The 12,799-nt window shown below is 40.3% G+C and overlaps 1 protein-coding gene across 4 annotated transcripts in view; it reads right to left on the bottom strand.

The window, feature by feature from the left end:
• Positions 1-5,885: 5,885 nt before the first annotated feature.
• Positions 5,886-12,799, bottom strand: part of MC2R (melanocortin 2 receptor) — a 40,788-nt gene continuing 33,874 nt past the window's right edge. For all 4 annotated transcript variants that reach the window (XM_077892959.1, XM_077892968.1, XM_077892982.1 and 1 more), the window contains one exon: positions 5,886-9,159. In XM_077892959.1, coding sequence (XP_077749085.1) covers positions 8,145-9,035 — 891 coding nt within the window. In that variant the 5' untranslated portion in view covers positions 9,036-9,159 and the 3' untranslated portion in view covers positions 5,886-8,144. The remainder of the gene's footprint in view (positions 9,160-12,799) is intronic.

Here is a 12,799-nt window from a genome sequence, read left to right as displayed (position 1 = left end):
CAGAAAGAAAAATGTGAGTGTGGGGCCAGAGCAACACGATGCCAGACACACCTAAGATTTCGCCACTGTCCTGGAGATGAATTGATGAATAATTACAAAATCTTACTAGAAATGCATCTGAATATTATTTGTAATATACCATATATATTAAGAATGTTAGATATTGACAGATGTTGAAGAAATGAAGAACATAGTGTCTGAACAAGGATTCACTAAATGCCAGTGTCTAAACTGAGTTGATAAGGTGCGACTATCTTTTACAAAATGGTGCTTAAACAGGTCCATTTTGCTTGGGATATTCCATAATATTTACACAGATAATTTTATTTTATACATGTTTGCTTATATCTGCATGCATACACTGTGAGCAAATTAATACAAGCATCCTTCTAAGATCTCAAACTAAGCTTCACTGCATTCAGAATATTTTTGTGGAACAATAAGTTATGCTGTTCTTGAATGAATTTATTAGCTAAACTATATTAGTTGTACCCCTTTGAGTCTCAGTTGAGGTAATTTTAACCTAAAGGAATAAAATAAAAATTACCTGCTTCTTAAATTGTGACTTCTAGCTGTTATCTCTCTTTAGTAAAAGAATTAGACATGATTTCAGTAAAATTCACCTGGCTTACCTGCCGTCTATTAGTCCAATTGGCCTGAGCCCGGGATCGGGGACACAAAATTTGTAGTTGTTTTCTCTCCAAGAGCAATAGGGCTTGCTTGGTTTTGTGGTGCAGGCCCCTAGAATGCCATGCACTATGTCCATAGGCACACTCTCTGGCTGCTGAGACAGCATCATTATTTTTTGACATAAAGGGCAGCATGCAGCATAGAGAACAATACATTAGTGGTATCTCCTCCGTGTCGTCTGAGTATCTGAAAGCCACTCAGCACTCGCACCGCCATGTGCAAAGCTACCGCTGAGTCTGCAGACATCAGCTCTGCCTGCAGCCAGCCGACAGCTGGGCTGCTTTGCCTTCATTTTTGCTGTTGCAGCGCTTTTTCCTCCATGAAGCTGGTCTAGGAAAGACATGTACAATTCTTGTCCTGTAAACCTGACGCAAGTCTTTCTTGTGATATTATTACCGTCATGTCTGCAATCTCCCACTCTCCATCCTCTCTTCCCCAAAAGAACCAGAGCAGCATCTGAATGACCCCTGCTTTGGGTTATTTAATTAATGATTCACACGGAGCCAGAGGTGTTTCTAAAATGAAACTTCTGTTATGCTATTCACTTCCTGGATAAAACTCTCCAAACATACCCTATCATCCTTTAGATGAAACACAACTTTGAAGTGGTTGGAAGGGTTGGTTATCACTCTGCCTTTTGTCTGCTGTACTTTGCCTCTTCCTCCGTACTCTTTCTTCTGGTGTCCAAACTCTTTTGATCATGAGGCTTGTAAATAAAATAATTTTCTCTACGTTTTCACCAGTCATACATTTTGAATATGTATTTTCTATGTACAAACCTTATTGTGAATCCTTTTTTTAAATCAGTAGGCATAGCTCTTTAGATGTAATAGGAGGTGCAGTAGATGTGCTAGCACTTCACTCTTCTAGCGGGTGTTCTTGCACGCACCTGGCGGGGGGGGGGTGTCCCTTCTCTTCTGCTCTGGCAGTGTGGGGTTGCTTTAGAACCTCTGCACATCATCTTTCTTCTGCCTGGACCATTTTCTCCTAAACTTTATCTAGTTACTCCTACTCATAGATAAATTTGGATGTCTATGAAGCCAGTAGGCACTAAAAAGCCATTACTGTTAAGATGAAATGAGCCAATGTAAGCTCAGTAATTAAGAGTTATATCCAATCTTTAAGTAGGTGTTAGATTTTGCTAGTACCGATTGCTGAAACCACAGTTACAAATACCTGACTTTGACTTCAACCCTAAAGGGTTGTCATGTAAACCTGAGGCTGGAGGCTTGGGCTTTGCCAATCAAGGTCTTTCTTGTGATTTTGCTATTTCCACAAGCCATGTCTGCTACTTGCTCTGTCCTTCATTCCTTACCTGGTGGTTATGGATACTGTATGTTTTCACCGGATATCTCCTAGGATCTTGCTCCAGCTAAAAGCAGGTGAAAAGTCAACTTCTGTGCTGGTCCCTCAAGACAGGTGTGCCACCAGCCAGGGCAAAATGCACACCCTAAGTTTTTGAGAACAAGGTCCATACCTCCCCCCAGCACCAGCAAACCATACCAGGAGCTAGGGCCTCCATTTCCATGGCCACTAGCAAACTGGAAGATGGGGGATGGTAGGCAAGTAATAAAAATGTTACCACAGGGAGGGAAAATTAGATGAGGGTGGTCAAAAGGTGTAAAATTCCAGTTATAAGAGAAATAAATACTGGGATGCAACATACAACATGATGACTATAGTTAACACTGCTATATAGTGTAATTGAAAATTACTAAAACAGTATATCCTTAAAGTTCTCATCACAAGGAAAACATTTTTTTATGAATACAGGAGGTGATCGATGTTAACAAAACTTATGTGATGATCATGTTGCAATATATGCATGTCAAATCATTCTCTTGAACTTATACTGTGCTAGATGCCAAGTATATGTCAACAAAACTGAAAAAAAATGCCTCTATGCTTTTTTACAGAAATTTATCTGCCTCTTTCTTCACTAAGCACTTGCGTGGTTGCTGTGTTTGATTAGATTTTAGGGTTCAGAAAATTTTATTTTATTTTATTTTATTTTTTTATAATAAATTTATTTTTTATTGGTGTTCAATTTGCCAACATACAGAATAACACCCAGTGCTCATCCCTTCAAGTACCCCCCTCAGTGCCCATCACCCATTCACCCCCACCCCCCGCCCTCCTCCCCTTCCACCACCCCTAGTTCGTTTCCCAGAGTTAGGAGTCTCTATCTTCTGTCTTCCTTTCTGATATTTCCCACACATTTCATTTAATAAGTTTGCTTCAGTGAAAGTACCAATTTTTGGAGCTCACTACTCCATTGTTTCTGTGGTATCACTTCTGCATTCTCTTTTAATTGTCCAATCATAGTAAGTTAATCTCTACAGTTTGTGTTTTTTTTTAAATAATTTCTATCTCTTTATTGATAGTCTCTTTTGAAATGACATTCCCATGATATCTTCTCTTCTTTAATCATGATTTTCTTTAAATTTTTGAACATGCTTATAATAGCTACTGTGACCTTTTGTTAAATTAGACATCTGATTGGTCTCACAGGCAGTTTTTGTTGCCGGCTATTTACTCCTTGGCATGTGGATCATACTTTCCTGTTCCTTTGTAAGTCTTATAATTTTTCCTGGGAATTGGATATTTTAGATGATATAACATAGCAACTCTGGGTACTGGTTCCCTTACCCCATTCTGGGGATTTTTTGCTTTTAGTTGCTTGTTTATCTGTTTTGTGACTGGCTGAGGTCTACACTTCAACCCACCCTGCAGTATTATACCTCTGATATTCTCCTCAGGGGATGTAGTTTTGGGTTTGCCTTGGAATGATGATAGTTTGGACAGGGCTCTGTTTGGTGGCTCTTCCGCTGATCATACCTAGCTATTAAGCACCACTAATTGCCGATTCTGTTGTTTTCAACAATGTCCTGTTGCATAAATTGCTCCAAAGACTTATCTAACCACATTTGGGATCCCTCATAGGGAACATTCCCAGGGACGGTGATTGAGCTTTGTTCTACCCTCAGGAGGCTCCCTTCTGCTCCCCTACTTCTCTCAGCAGAATCCCCAGCATATATAACCACCTATACCTTTAATGCATCTATTGTTCTCCCAGCTGCCTTTTTGTCAAACCCTAAGTTTGAAGGTGGTCAAACTGCTGTTTTTGAGAATGCTGAAGCTTATCCATCACTGATGAAAATCAAGTCAGTTACTTTGAAAAGAGATTAGGAGCTATTTGTTTTATAGCCTGTTTCTCACCTCGGGGAGGTGGACACTCACCAGGTGGGTGGAGAAATGGACAAAATAGATAAATAAGATTAAGAAATATGAAATTTCAGTAGTAAAATAAATAAGTGTAGCATAGAGAATATAGTGAATAATATTGTAATAAAGTTGTATGGTGACAGATGGTGACTACACTTACCTTAGTGAACACTGAGTAATGTATAGAATTGTTGAATCACTGTGTCGTACACTTGAAAAGAATATAAGATTGTATGCCAATTATGCTTCAATATAAAAATAAATAAAAAAAAATTAAAAAATCACAACAACAAAAAGGCAGAGAGAAAAAAAGAGGACACCAAGTCATTTATAGTACTTCATCCTTTATTTAATCTCAGCTGTCTGATCCAAAGCTACATTATCAATAAAACTGTACATATGCTTATGGTGATGTGGTTTGGAGGGGTGGGGTTCAGAGCCAATGATCAAGAAAGAATTCTTGAGACATTTTTGATGCAAAAATGGTGTTTTATTATGGCACAGGGACAGGAACCATGGGTAGAAAGAGCTGCACTGGGGTTGTGAGAAGTGCCTGATTATATAAGATTTTCTATCCTATTGAGGGGAGGGTGATGTTAGGGTTCCAGGAAATTGAGTCTAGAGGTTTCTGGAGATTGCTCTTTTCTCATAAATAATTAGGACAGTTGGAAACTGATGGAGATTCATATCCTACATGACTGTGATCTCTATCAGTTAATTTTTTTCCCCTTTGTTTTGTTCTTGGGCAACCAGGGGTGTCTGAGGAATGTCACACATATTTCAACTGGGGAGTAATATTCCATTGCACTAACTTAGCCATCAGAAAGGATGAATACTTACCATTTACATAGACATGGATGGAACTGGAGGGTATTATGCTGAGCAAGATAAGTCACTCAGGGAAAGACAATTATCATATGGTTTCACTCACATGGGGAATGTAAGAAACAGTGCAGGGGATCACAGGGGAGGGGAGGAAAAACTGAATGGGAATAAATCAGAAAGGGAGACAAACCACAAGAGACTCTGAACTGTAGGAAACAAACTGACGGTCTTTGGAAGGGAGAGGGGCAATTTGGTGATGGGCGTTCAGGATGGCATGTGATATGATGAGCACTGGGTTATATGCAACTGTTGAGTTATTGAACTCTACATCTGCAACTACTGATGTACGATATGTTGGCTAATTGAATTTAAGTTTAAAAAAAAAATCTCACCTGGGAAGGAGGGTTGTGTGGTGTTAGCTTGTGCTTTGCCCTCAGCTTTCCTTTTGCTCCTCATCAATGGTATCAGCAAAGCAGTTTAAAAATTTGATAAAAATAAAAGAACTGAAGGGATCATCATGGGAAAAATCTGAGCCATGTTGATCTTTCTTACTCAAATGTATGCAGTTTGATATTGTTTTTGTTTGAATTACATAGAAAGATAGGGTAGGAAACCACACCCCCAGTAATTATAAGTATTAAAAACCTTGAACTTGGGCAGCCCAGGTGGCTCAGTGGTTTAGGGTGTGATCCTGGGGATCCGGGATCAAGTCCCATGTCGGGCTCCCTGCATGGAGCCTGCTTCTCCCTCTGCTTGTGTCTCTCCCTCTCTGTGTCTCTGTCTCTCTCTCACCATGAACAAATAAATAAAATCTTAAAAAAAAAAAAAACTTGAACTGATTTGAAGATGCTAAGGACTAGAATTGACAATGTCTCTGAGTTGGCACTCAGCCTTTATATTTTGCCTTCTAGCCTTCTTGATTTTGTTTCTCAGATTAAACGTAACAAATGAAAGACAGTGAGAGGTGAAGGAATTTCTAGGTGATTTCCTTTGAGGACGGATGTAACAGCTGAGAGCTTGGGAGTGATGAGGGGATGGCAAAGTTACTAACAAAGCAGAATTCAACACGCACAGTACTTTGGGACTATTTATGACGGTTGTTAAATTGCACTACTCACCTCTATGGTATCACAGGACACACAACATCAAAGAAAGTCTACATTTTATTGAGAACACTCAATTCAATCACAGAAAAAAATATTCTATACATTATTCTTTTAACGATAGAAATAACACTTAAAAATCACTTATAGGGTTGTGCTTTAGATTTTATGAAAAATAAGCTTCCATCTAGTGTCTTAATTATCAAGAAATCCAAGTTAACATACATTCGAGTAATATTGTCCATTTGGCAAGAAGTAACCAAGGAAGGATTTCTACAGAACACAGAGGACAAGACATACTTCAGGTTCCATCTCGAATCCGTGATGAATGCTGTCTGGAAACCTGCCTGGAAATCTCGGTTTGAGTAAGGACTGGTGATAGCATCTTTAATGACTTACTTCTTTTTAGGGTCTGGTTATTCTTTGATGTTCATAGGTGACAGTCATAAAAAAAAAGACACCTCCGCCCCCACCCCAGCACCTAGGGAGGATGGTCGGCTTTGTTGTCTTATCTCGGTTTCCTTACATTTCTGCATTTTGGGGATTCTTGTGAGCCTGACCACGGAGCCCCCTACCTCTCTCTCCCTACCTAGCCCCCCCCCCACCTGTCCCTTACCACTACCAGGCAAGAAGTCCTATTTGTGGCTGGCTCCTCCTCTCAGCAGCTCAGGGAAAACTCCCTTGACGATCAAGCATTGCCTCTTCCAGAAGACTCAGCCACTCTCCGTGGGTCCCACGCAGACCTGCTCGGTGAATTTAAAGACCTTACTTGCCTCTCTCTCATCACTCATCCCTTTAAATCACTCTCCAACTCAGCAAGGGCTTATGGTCAGAATTTGCTTCTTTTTTAAGCTTTATCTTTAGCTATTAAAAAATGGATGAACTTGCCAATTTTATTTCTATATTGTCACCGGGGATGCTGCTTCTCAATATCTGGCACCTTTCCTGTGGCTGACAGTAGAATGAAACTTTCCAGTGACTGCATCTGCCTCTTAGACTCATCTGTGGAAGGAGTTAAAAGGTTTTTCATCAGTCTCTGGCCTGGGTCTCCATACTAGCACTGTTCTTGAAGTGGTGTTTCCGTTTTGGTTTCTCCCGTAGTCACAAGGTGAGGTGAACTCACACACTCTAATCATTCTACACAATATATATTGGGGTTTTTAGTCTCTTCTTTTACCCCTACATTTAGACACATGCACAAAGAATGGTTATGCTTTCTTCAAAAACGAACTAGGGGTGGTGGAAGGGGAGGAGGGCGGGGGGGTGGGGATGAATGGGTGACGGGCACTGAGGGGGGCACTTGACGGGATGAGCACTGGGTGTTATTCTGTATGTTGGTAAATTGAACACCAATAAAAAATAAGTTTATTTAAAAAAAAAACAAAAAAAAAACAAATAGTCACATTTTTCCTCTGGCCTTTATTTATTTCCACATGGTCATGTATTAAATTTTTATTTCCTCCTCTGAAATTTATGCTTCTGAATCATGAGAGTTTTAACAGGAAAGGATTTTAAGGCCAGTGGGATACTCCATGAGCAAAGAGGGCTAACAGAGAAGTTTCCTTTATTATTGGACACTCAGAGCCGCTTATTTGACATTGATAATTTATGCCCTGCCTACTTCCAAAAAGATTTGAGATGGGGCACCGTCTCAAATGACTCAGTCCTTTGGATGTCTGACTCTTGATCTCAGCTCAGATTTTGGCCTCAGGGTCATGAGTTCAAGCCCCGTGTTGGGCTCCAAAAGATTGAAAAAAAGATTTAAGGTGGAATACAGTAAAGCAAGCAGGCAGGAAGGAGGGGGGAGGGCAGGGATTCTGTGTGGCTATGCTGGATAGTTGCAGTAATTTATTGGCACCTTTCACTTGCTTACAAACACGTTGTAGCTTGTGCCCTGAGCATCCGTCCTGGCGCTTTAACTTCTAGAAACTGATTACAACCCCCTCCAGCCTAGGAAGGCAATCTCAGCAACAGGCTTGCTAGATATCTATAGAAGAGCAAGTTTTTACCTTAGTGCAAAAACTCTTAGATTTATATGTTTATATTGCCATCTGTGCTTTGTAGTCGGTCATTCTTTTTCATGCATTGTTTTCTCTCTGTGGTCATAAAAGTTGTAACCTACGGCAAGACTCTTCACACAGGACTAAGCTATTACAAACACTAGTTAGTGGGATAACCCTTGCGCACATTAAGGAAAGGACGGACCGCGGGGAAGCATGAGCATTTGTTGGTGTGTCATGTTATTCTGTTACTTGACAAAATTATCCCTGTTGCTTCTAAAATCAGGGACCAATAATTCCACTAGGACCTACTGCAGAAGACCATCTTCTTAAATGCCTCCCTGAGCTCAGGGCTCCTGAAGGCATATATAAAGGGGTCAATGACCGCATTGCACATGATCAACATGCCGTTCACCTGGAAGAGGGACATGTAGCAGGCGCAGTAAGGGTTATTTGGGCAAAATGTCATCAACAGAACATGAAGGACAAAGGGAGCCCAACAGAAGATGAAGACTCCAAGCAGGATGGTCAGTGTGATGGCCCCTTTCATGTTGGCTCTGGGAAGCGTCAAGATCTTCCTGGCGTGGGAACGGGCAAGCAAGAACATGTGCACATAAAGGCACAGGATAAAGACCAACATCAGAGGGAACAGCGACGTGAAGGTGATCACTGTGGGGACGTGATGAGAGAAGATAACCATGGTAATGGCACCACCTGTGCAGCCTGTCCAGATGACCGTCAGGACAACGATGGCTCGGCGCATGGTCACAATGCTGTGGTACTGCAGAGCGTGGAAGATTGTAAAGTAGCGGTCAGCTGCTATCACAGACAGGCTGAAAATGGAACCAAGGAGGGAGAGGATGAACAGGGAGTCCATAATGTCATCCGCTGTGGTCTCAAAATTGCCCCGAGGCTTGAGATAACCCATGTTTCTGAACACGATCAGGATATTTTCAAGGATCTTATACAAGCTGCCCATCATATCAGAAATGGCCAGGCTGCAAATGAAAAAGTACATGGGTGACTGCAGATTCTTATTCTTGATCACAGCTAGAAGGACCATCAGATTTTCCAAAACCCCGATGATGGATATTATAAAAAATATCTCTTCCGGCAAAACCACATGAGGACAGTCTGAATTATTTCTTGCTGTATCGTTGATGTTTTCATGTAGATTGATAATGTGCTTCATTTCTCCGGCTAGTGGTTAAGACAAAGGTGTTACTCTGCCTCGGCAGAAAGCTTGATTGATTCTTCAGAATCTTTTCTTGTTTGTAGTACTTGCTGGAGGTCAGAGGTAAAAACCACCAGGCCACCTAAAGAATATATAGCGACATATATTATATTATATATATATTATAGACTAGTTGCTAAATAGTCTAAATAAAATAAAAGCTAAGTCACATTATCTTTTAAAAGCTCTATTGCTTCAACAAAATATGATGGTGCAGTAATTTAAATAAAACAGTTTACTGGATTCTCATCTTAACTTCTCTATGAGAAAAACATTGTTAATGGAATTCTGACTTCAGAGATAAAAACAAAGATTGTCCTTGTCCTCTCCTCTCTCCATGCCCCATCCTCATGAATCCAACTGTGTGTGAGATAGATTAAATGAAATGGATTGAAATGGAAAAAAAAAAAAAGAAGAAGAAGTAAAACAAATGAAAGGCATGTGTAGAAACAGGAAAGCACACAACTACCCTTCTTTGATTGGAAGGTGGTGGCTGGATTCAATGAATAAATGAGATGTTTAGGTCCTTTCTATTTCACTGTTTGTCTTTTGGGTCACTGCCTGACCCTACAGCTACTGGCTTAATGGCAAGTATTGATGTACCGATCCCAAAATACATGTTATTATTTCTATTTCAAAGATAGAACTCACAGGAGTGGTATTTCTGGAGAACTCCAATAATTCCAAGGTGTTGGAGTTCAATTATGGCACCAGAAGGGTCCAGTTTCCCTCAAACAGAAGGGGATGAGGAAATCATAATTGAACAACTTTGAGAAGTCTTCTTCTGCTGAGAGCTTGTGGAATTTTTACTGATTGTGTTTTCAGATGGTTGGACACAGGCAGTTTTAAGAAATGTGTCAAGTTTGCCTTTGCCAAGGTGGTGGTTTTAAAGGCATGATCATAGATTTTTTACACTTTTCCCTTCAAGGGACGGAGCTTAATTCTCCTTCACTTGAGTGTGTGGGAAGCCAGCTGCCATGCTTTAGGGTGGTCCCAGGGAGAGTGCATCTAGGAGTGTAGCTTTTGATCAAAAGTCCACAAAGCATACGTTACTATATTATAGTGAGGTTTCTCCTGGAAAGGAAGGAATTTTCTTACAAAGGACTGAGGTCAGAGGTCAAGTGTTAAGGTGGAAGTTTTTGAGTTAGGTAGGTTGATGTGAAGAGAGAAGTGGAGGGGGATCCCTGGGTGGCTCAGCGGTTTAGTACCTCCCTTTGGCCCAGGGCATGATCCTGGAGTCCTGGGATCGAGTCCTGCATCGGGGTCCCTGCATGGAGCCTGCTTCTCCTTCTGCCCGTGTCTCTGCCTCTCTCCCTCTCTCTCTGTGTCTCATGAATAAATAAATAAAATCTTAGAAAAGAGAGAGAGAGAGAGAAGTGGAGTGACAGGTGGTAGCAGCTGATAGGGTTCTACCTAGGATGACCACCTTGTCCTGTTTGCCTGGGACTGAGAGACCAGTGTCCAGTCGTATCCCTCAGCCCCAGGCAAACCAGGATGCTCAGTCATCCTAGCTTCCCCTAGTAGGCCTGGGAAGTCTCTATGCTGTCAGCGTGCACTCATGTATCTATGTATGTTGGAAAGGATGGGGCCAATGATGTGTGTCAAGTTGTGTGTCAACTTGACTGGTCTCAGGTGCCCTACATTTGGTCAAACATTATTCTGGGTGTCTGTGAGGGTGCTTTGGGGGAGAATAATACTTGGATCAGTAGACCGATTGAAGCAAGTTGCCTTCCCCAGCAGGCCTCATCCAATATGGTGAAGGCCCACATAGAACAAAAATCCTCCAGTGAGTAAGAGGGAGCTCTGTCTGCCTGACTGCTGAGATGGGTCATTGGACTCAAAAAGAAACATCAGCTCTTCTTGGGTCTTGAGGCTGTAGGCTTTTTTTTTTTTTAACATTTTATTTATTTATTCATGAGAGACACACAGAGAGAGGCAGAGGCAGAGACACAGGCAGAGGGAGAAGCAGGCTCCATGCAGGGAGCCTGATGTGGGACTCGATCCTGGGATGCCAGGATCATGGCCTGGGCCGAAGGGAGGTGCTCAACCGCGGAGCCACCCAGGCTTCCTGAGGCTGTAGACTCTCTGATTGAAACTATACCATCATCTCTCCTGGGCCTCAGCTTGAGGACTGTAGATCTTGAAACTCCTCAGCCTATATAATAGGGTGAGCCTATTTCTTATAAAGATGTAGCACCCTCTCTTTCTGTCTCCATTCATCTAGTGATGCCACTCAGGTTGCTTCCATATCTTGGCTATTATAAATAATGCTGCAGTGAACATAGGATGTGCATATGTCTTTTCAAATTAGAGTTTTCATTTTCTTCAGATAAATACCAAGAGTGGAACTGCTGGATCATATGACAGTACTATTAATTTTTTGAGAAAATTTCATAGTGTTTCCCATAGTGGTGGCATCATTTTATATTCCCTTCAACAGTGCTGGTTTTCCTTTTTGTTCACATCCTTGCTAACTTTTGTTATTTCTTGTTTTTTTGACACTAGCCATTCTGTGAGATGTGAGGTGATATCTCATTGTGGTTTTGATTTGTATTATCCTGATGATTAGTGACGTTGAGCAGTTTTCCATGTGTCTTTTGACCCTCTATATTTCTTCTTTGGAGAAATGTCTATTCAGGTCATCTGCCTATTTTTTAATTAGATCATTTTTCATATTGAGTTATGTGAGTTCTTTATATATTTTGGATATTAATGCAACTCTATCAAAATACCAACGGCAATATCCAACGGCAATTTTCACAGAACTAGAACAAAGAACCTTAAAATTTGTATATAAATACAAAAGACCTCAAATAGCCAAAGCAATCTTGAACAAGAACAAAGCTGGAGATATCACGCTGGAGATATCACGCTTTCTAATTTCAAACTGTACAACAAAATGATAATAACAAAAACACTATGGCACTGACACAGAAAAGACACATAAGTCAATGAACACAGAACAGAGTCCAGAAACAAAATCATTCTTATATGATCAATGAATCTTTGACAAAGGAAGCAAGAATATAAAGTGTAAAAAAAATATAAAGAAAACTTCTTTAATAAATGGTATTGGGAATACTGGACAGCTACATGTAAGAGAATGAAACTGGGCCGCTTTCTAGTATGAATATTTTATTTCTTAATTTCACTTTCTGATTGTTTATTAATACATACAGATGCCACAGATTTATGTATATTAATTTTGTATCCTACAACATTACTGAATTAATTTATTAGTTCTAATATTTTTGGGTGGAGTCTTTAGGGTTATATATGTAATATCATCTGTAAATAGTGACAATTTTACTACTTTTTCAATTTGGATGCCTTCTATTTCTATTTCTTCTCTCATTGCTATAACTAGGATTCTCAGTACTATGTTCAATAATAGTGACAGGACTGGGCATTTTTGTTTTGTGGTATCTGATCTTGGGGGAAAAGTTTTGAATATGACATTAAATGTGGGTTTGTGATATGGCATTCTCTTCTATACCCACTTTGTTGGGAGTTTTTAGTCATAAATGAATGTTGAATTTGATAAGATGCTTTCTCTGCATGTATTGAGATGATCATATCATGTTTATCTTCCTTTTTGTAAGGTGATATGTCACATTGGCTGATTTGTGGGTGATGAACCATTCTTACATCCTTGGAATAAATCCCACTTTGTCATGGTGTATGATCCCCTCACTCTACAATTGAAATTGGTTTGCTAATAT

Source organism: Canis aureus, chromosome 1 (assembly GCF_053574225.1).
Source record: "Canis aureus isolate CA01 chromosome 1, VMU_Caureus_v.1.0, whole genome shotgun sequence".
Taxonomy (NCBI): Eukaryota; Metazoa; Chordata; class Mammalia; order Carnivora; family Canidae; genus Canis; species Canis aureus.
This window is presented reverse-complemented; position numbering and strand designations above follow the sequence as displayed.